General features: G+C 51.6%; 1 protein-coding gene across 1 annotated transcript in view; it reads right to left on the reverse strand.

The window, feature by feature from the left end:
- The window catches only part of SLC25A20 (solute carrier family 25 (carnitine/acylcarnitine translocase), member 20), a gene marked incomplete at its 5' end in the record, with an annotated part of 8174 nt that extends 1451 nt beyond the window's left edge, over nt 1–6723 (reverse strand). The window contains 6 exons of the mRNA XM_010152357.1: nt 398–507; nt 984–1056; nt 2238–2355; nt 3559–3649; nt 4590–4717; nt 6631–6723. Coding sequence (XP_010150659.1) covers nt 398–507; nt 984–1056; nt 2238–2355; nt 3559–3649; nt 4590–4717; nt 6631–6723 — 613 coding nt within the window. The remainder of the gene's footprint in view (nt 1–397; nt 508–983; nt 1057–2237; nt 2356–3558; nt 3650–4589; nt 4718–6630) is intronic.
- Nucleotides 6724–6986: the final 263 nt, after the last annotated feature.

The following is a 6986-nucleotide window of genomic DNA, read 5'->3' on the forward strand; positions in this document are numbered from 1 at the left end:
GGGTGGGACGGGGTGGTCCCTTCCAACCCAAACCAGTCTGTGACTCTATGAAATAACAAAACCTCTCAGAGAACCACATTTGTAATAAAAAAGCAACGACAAGTGGTTCTGTTATTGCGACTTCTACACCCAGGTTTCTAAACAGGGACTCCACTCGAGACCGTTGTATTAGCAGGGAGGGAGAGACAGGGAAGTGCAGCTTCATTTGCCAAAACTTGCAAGGAAGCCAACCAAAAAGCTCGAAGACACCTGGACAGTTCGTGCACTCGTCTCAAGCAGCGCTCAGGACGTGCCGCCGCCGGGGTGCCCCGCGCAGACGGCACCTTCCGTCGCTGCCCAGCCCACCCCCAGGAGCACTGCACCGCGAGCGGCCGCGACACGCCGGCCTGCAACTCACCGGTCTGGAAACGGGATTTCAGCACGTCTGGTGGAATGGCAACCGCCCAGTTGAAGATCCCAGCCAGGCCCCCAGCAAAGAGGATCCTAGGCGCACTGAGGTCGCTCACACTGCGGCAGGAGGACAAAGGAAAAGGAAAGGAAAAAGGAAGTCAGAACTCTGTTGTGACTGAGGTGCCAGCCAGAGGCAGCCCAGCTGACAGCCAGAAGGCAGCCCAGTGCTGCAGGCAGCGTTCCAACAGTCAGAGCCCCGGGCAAGAGGGACTAACTCCACCTAAAGGTTCACATCTTTTCAACAACAACCACACACACACACCCCCCACACACCCACACTGGGGTCCTTGTGCTCACAGGGGTGAAAGTGGAGAGACCCACTTCAGGCATTCCTTACTTGGCTAGTAAGATCCACGGCTAGGATCCGAGAGAAACTCAGAATGCTATTTTAACCATCAGTTAACCCCAGACCAAAACAGCTCAACTCACAAGAGGAGCAACTTCATTTATTTTAAACTTGTTTTGACGATCCTGGTCTCCATCTCTTTGTAGCTGGGGAGTCCAGAAAACGACGACTGTGAGCTTTGACTAACCTCTTTCCCTCCGGGGTCAGAATGTTCTTCAGCCATTCGTACGTCATGAAGTACATTCCGCTGGCTGGGACGTCTGGTGGGTAAACAGCAAAGGCTGTGAGCAGTGGGAAGCAGAGGGAGGCCTAGAGGCACAGCAGCCCCGCGCCAGCCCAGCAACACCGCCAGCGACGTCCAGATCCCTCTCCTGAACCTCCTCTACAAACAAAATAAAATCTTCTGTCGCTCCAGACGGAGCAGCCTGACCTTTCCCGGGGAGAGCAGGTGCTAAAGGCAAGAAGTGGGAAAAATAACCTGTTTGCAAGCGCTTCTGTCAGCAGCCTTTCACATCAGACTGTAAAAAACCCTTCTGGCCACTACACTGACGATGAGACCGCTCTGAGCTTTCTTAATTGCTGCAGAGCGGATCACAGCCGCTCAGGAACTTGGAGTTTTGCACACTAGTTGTTCTAATGATTCTATTTTGGGGTTTTTTTGTAGTCGATGGGTTTGGTTTGGGTTTTTTTAAGGTATTCCCACAGCCCATTCTTAGCCGATGCCTGAACTGGAGAACCAGCCTCTGGCTGGGGATGCTGCCAGGGTCACATCGCTGGCTGCTACACTTCTGTGAGAAGCAGAGGGCAGAGCAAACCCCTAAACCGACATCTCCAACCACAGAAATTTCAGCTTCTCCTTGGAAAAGATCGTGCTAGTACAGGGAGCGCTCTGACACCCCTCAAAGGAGAAAGCACCAAGCCACGTAAAGGCTTCGGAGCCTGGCACAATCACGCTGTTGTTGTGAGAGGGGTCACGACATCCCAGTGCAAAATAACCCACACCCAGGCGGGCAGAAAGCGCAACTGCCGCAACCACGTGTTGGTAAGGCAGTCAGCGTTACACAGCACCAGCCAGTCACAACCCTTCTCCCAAGGAAGAGCAACAGCAAAACAAAGAAAATAAAAGGAAAAATAAAAGCCCACTTTGTATTTTTCTCTTTGTAAATAGTTCTTCTCCTGAAGCCCTCATTCCTCTTGGCTTCTCAGATCTTAATTCCTTCCTATATCCCCTGATCCCTGTCATCTGATCTCCTCCTCCCTGAGAATCCTATGTTTATTTCTCAGTCCCATTCAGGCACTGGAGTAGCTCTGCAGGCTGCAAAAAAAGACAAACGGGTGACACAGCATCTCCCACTGGTGAAAGGGAGATCTAGGACACCAGGTCAGGCTTCGTGTCGTAAAGCAGCGCACGCCGGAGCGGCATCGGAACACCTCCCCGTACCTCGCATGAGGGTGAGCACCGTCCCCTTGTACACGCCACGAATCCCAGCCTCGCGGTACAGCTGCTTGGCGCAGTCCAAGGAGCCACTGTATTTAGTTTCACCTGTAGCTGCCTGGATCTGGAGGATGAAAGTGAGAGTTTCTGACGAGTGAAGCTTTCTGGCCGGCGAACAATCGTTCAGCTAAGAGCTAGAAAGCCACGCGCGCGTTTCCAGGGAGGAAACGGCGCGTACTCGGCCCACAGGCACTCCTGCAGGTGAAACCTCTGCGTCATTTCCTCAAGCAGCGCTCTCTCTCCTGGCCAAGCTGCCCCTGCAGTGCCTGGGTTCTCCCCTGTTTCCCCACAGTGCACATCTGAGATGACCGAGGTGATTCTACACTGGCACCGACAAAAAGCCGCTTCCAAACAGTTGAAAGGCAAAGCGTTTGTGCGTGTGTAAAACCTTCCGTGACAACCCCACGCCTGTCAGAACTCACACGCGACCACCGGTGCTGGGCACCGTCAGGCGTACGCAGATGTGCTGGCCAGGACCCTCGCCGCTCGGGACCCGGCAGTGTACCCATCCGCGGGCAGCCATTGTACCACACGCTTTATTTCCTACTGATTTAATTGCTTATTAGCAGCAGCCTTGTTAACATTAGTAGTACCACTGTAGTTTTCATTTATATTCAATTATTAAATAGTTCTTATCTCAACTTCAGGAACTTCCCTGTCTTTTCCCCCACTGGAGGAGGGGGGAGGTGGGCGAGGGCTGCATGGTGCTTTATTGCCAGCCGAGGTTCAACCACGACGGCAGACCTCCCCATCGCTGCTACAAACAGCATCCTCGTTTGTTCAGGTTTACGTTTTACTTTCAAACCCCCAGAGGAGGCGTAGAGCCAACCGTCACCAAAACCAGACCAGTGTTGGGGAATGCGTTCCTTCGTTACGCACTGGGAACCTGCCACAGGAACAGAGCATGTTCACACTAGGGAGTCTGCTGTTCTAGTAGTTTTGCATTTCTTTTTCTAGAGTCTCCTTCTGGAAAACTGGACTTTTCCATAGCTGGGAGCGGGCTGAGGCACCCACCCACGCCTCCTGTAACGCCACATAGCATAAGGCTTGTGCTCCGTAAAGGAACGGAGCAGCGAGCGCTGCGTGTACTTATACTGTCACGGTGAGTGTGCGTAACGCTTCTTCGTGACACAGTTGCATTAAAGGACAGTTGTCTCAGTCCTGTCAAAAAACAGAACAGAGTAAATACACTAACCAAAGAAGTTCCTGGTATGGAAAGAGAAAACCCTTAAAGTGAAAGTCCCACCACCACCGTGCAATGCCTTACCTGCAAGAGGCACTTGATTCTCTCTCCTGGAGCCATGATCGCTGTCGTGAACACTCCCGACAACATGCCAGCAGCAAACAGCTGAGGGTATCTGCCCCGGGGAAAGAGAAGAGACCCTAACACGACACAGCACACGGGAAAGGAGGGGCAGAGAGACCCCTGTGTCGCCAGACGATGCTGTGCCACGCAGGGTTGGCAGTGGAAGTAGAAACGCATCCGCTGCTTTCCATCAGCGCCTCAGCAATGCCTAATCAGAGCTAAACCTTTCGGATCTGCAGGACTCCTCAGGCCCCTGCGCAGGCAAGGCTCCGACAGAAACTGCCCCCCGCCCCGCCGCACTTGGCTCAACACAACGGGCTCCTGGCTTTCCGGCAGCGCTCCTCCGTTCCGCACGGCTGAAGCGCCGCTGAGCCGCAGTTCTGCTCCCGCAGGGCGACAGATCACAACCCAGCGAAGTTCAGGGAGTGCTTTACGGGTGAGGGGCTCTCTGCACGTGTAAGTCAGCGTGTAGAAAGCCACATTACAACCTCTTAGATTTCCATCTCTCTTCCAGAAGGTTAGACGTGCCTGAGAGGAGGGCAGCTCGTAAACAACACCTTCCAGGTAGTAATAAAACATTTCCCTGGCTATTACTATACCCGATGGGAGGACACTGCGAGCCACCGCTGCCAGGGAAAACAGAATCAGGACTGTGAATGTCATCGAGGCTGCTTGACCGTGAAGTTATTTCTCCCAATAACAGCAACCGTTACAAAGCTCGCGCGGCACCCATCTAAACCAGAACTGCTCCTTAATGACTCTTTTTTGGGTAGAAAGGGAATTGCGTAGCACCTGCCCACACGCTGCCTGTTTTTAGCCTGTGCTATCAGTCCCACGCTTCCAGAAGCATTAAAATACGTGTGTTTTATTTTTCCGAGCTGTATTTCTAAGCTAGGAGAAGAGACAAACTGACACCACAACCCGGCGCATGCCAACGCAGCCGGCTGCAAGAGCGTGCCTTTCCCAACCGCCCGCTGAACTCGGAAACTCACGTCAGAACGTCATCCGGTTTTCTCTGCTGCAGCCTTTTTCCCAAGCCAAATCCAAAGAAGCACACAGCAAACATGGGTGTCACCCCGATAATAGGAGCTGCCATTCCTCGATATAATCCTCGCACTCCCTGCAAGAAACATTATCACAAGAATTACTTCAGGTTTCAACGTCCTGAGAAGCAAACAGCTACAACACGGGCCAGTGCCAGTCAGTCACGTTAACCAGAGAAATGACGGGCTCTGTGGTTCATTTCCGGTTACACACGCTCAGCTGAGGCCCAGGGAAAGCTATCCTTCCTGGGTGGGAAACACCGGCACCGCTTACATCCTTCTGTTCCACCACTGCTCACCCTGTCCTCATGTCTCTAGTATGAGGGAGTCAAAAGCTACCTGAACAGATGATGTCAGAAGTCTTCTCCCTCAGACACGTGCGAAAACGCACACGGACTTTATTGGGAAGTCGTCCATGAGCAGTGCCAAATCCTGACACCGAGGCCGAGAACGCTGAACAGAACTCGCTCTTCAGATAACGAGAGCCAGGCTTCCCGATTCAGACTGACCCGAACTTCTCCACTCCCCACACAAACTCCATTTGGAACGAGTTCTAGAGCAAATTATTTTTAGTTCCCTTCCATAAATCAAACCCTTCTCCCCATACAGCTTTGTGTTCCTGACGCTGCCCTTCATCAGGCTACATGCATGGAAAAACTCTAACGCAGACCCCAGCAGTTGCATTTCTTTCATTTATCTTGCCCTTGAACGGAACTTCTTCTAATGAAAAGGAGAGTTATCTTTCTGGGTGAAGGCTAGATGCACAAAATAAGTATTTGCTGGTCTGTCTGCCCCTTCCTTCCCCCTCCCCAGTAAATCAGCGTATCCCAGCACGTGCCTGTGCGCTTACAGGCACAACTGACTCTAATGACCCCGTATCTGGCTGGCAAAGATCAGACACTCCTGCCCCACCTTCCCATGAGCAGCGGGAAACAAGAGGCCTTGGCAGCGCGGTTGAATAGTTCTCCTGACAGAAACGGATGAGTAGTGAGTAGGAGTAGAGAGGCAGCATTACGTGTGAACTGTGCATCACAAGGCTGTTATTATGGTTCGGCAGTGACGCCCGTGCTTCAGCAGGGGTGTTAAAAACCGCCAGGGATTCAGAGCTAGCAAAGCATTTCCGCGCTCTGTGGGAAAGACTAGGGAACCAAGGTTGACTTTGGTTACGTAACAACCTGTTAATACCATCACAAAAGTGGATTTCAGATACAAGACAGATCCTACGTTGACCAGAGCGTTACCTAACCAGATCCAGCGGTCAGAAGTTAGACTTCAGGCTGACAAACAGTTGGGTTTTATAGCCATTGTTTCCAAATGGTAAATAGCTGCTAGGAACAATTATTGAGCGGCAAAGGGGATTCAACGTCACTTGAAGCCTTTAAACCGAGGCTGCGTGCCTTTCTAAAACCAAAACAGACTATAGTTTAACCACATGACACGGCTGATTCAGCAGTGAAAACCGCTGTCTGCCTCTGAAGGAGACTGAACAGAACTGCTCCAGTTGACCCTCCGTTCTCAAAAGAAAAAAGGTCTATTAATTCAAACTAATGCTCCTCCGCCTTCTCACAGATGGCACAATATGTTACAGAAGAAAGTAAAGGCACTGTTCGTATCAACAAGGCTCTTTGCCTACTTTGGGACGTCCAGGAACAACTCCAAAGCCACCACGATTCCACCGCCTGCAGCAACAAAGCCAGCAAACAACTGCCAATACTCACTCTGGACTTTAACTTCAGATACCCATATCACACTATTTTCAACCAAAAGCATTTGTTAACAAAACAAACAGGCATGCACCTGGAGCACGTGGCTGCTAAGTATCCCGAGTCTCATAATCGGAGCGTAAACTCTAGTTAGAAGCAACGCAACTGATAACTACAGAATTGTATGGTCTCCAAGGCACAACATTCCCACAGGATTCCATTCCTGCGACGCACGGGAACGACTGATCTTTTTGGCAGGCGCGGCACTCGACACGCTCACTCCGTACCTCTCCAAGCAGAGTCTTTCTGAAGCAGTCAAAGGTCCCAGAATAGAGCGGAGGCTGGCCAGGCTGCGGCTTCGGCTGGGTTTGCAGTCGGACCTAGGAAGGAGGGACAGGAAAATGCTGTTTTATTAAGCATTACTGTCCAAACTTTCATTCGGAGAACACCTTTGTAGGGCTATTTTAAAGTTTTGAGGCTGGACTTTACGATACTGGTCGGGAGATGAGAGATTAACATCGTTTTAACCCTTTGCAGAAGGGAAGAGACGGAGTTTTAACGTAGTGACCAGGGAATGTGTTTAAGCAGCTGAACACGGGGGTGAGGTCAGGACGATGACCCCACCCAACGCTCGACGCCTCAC

The sequence above is a fragment of the Eurypyga helias genome, unplaced genomic scaffold (genome assembly GCF_000690775.1).
Source record: "Eurypyga helias isolate BGI_N326 unplaced genomic scaffold, ASM69077v1 scaffold22685, whole genome shotgun sequence".
In the NCBI taxonomy this organism is placed as follows: domain Eukaryota; kingdom Metazoa; phylum Chordata; class Aves; order Eurypygiformes; family Eurypygidae; genus Eurypyga; species Eurypyga helias.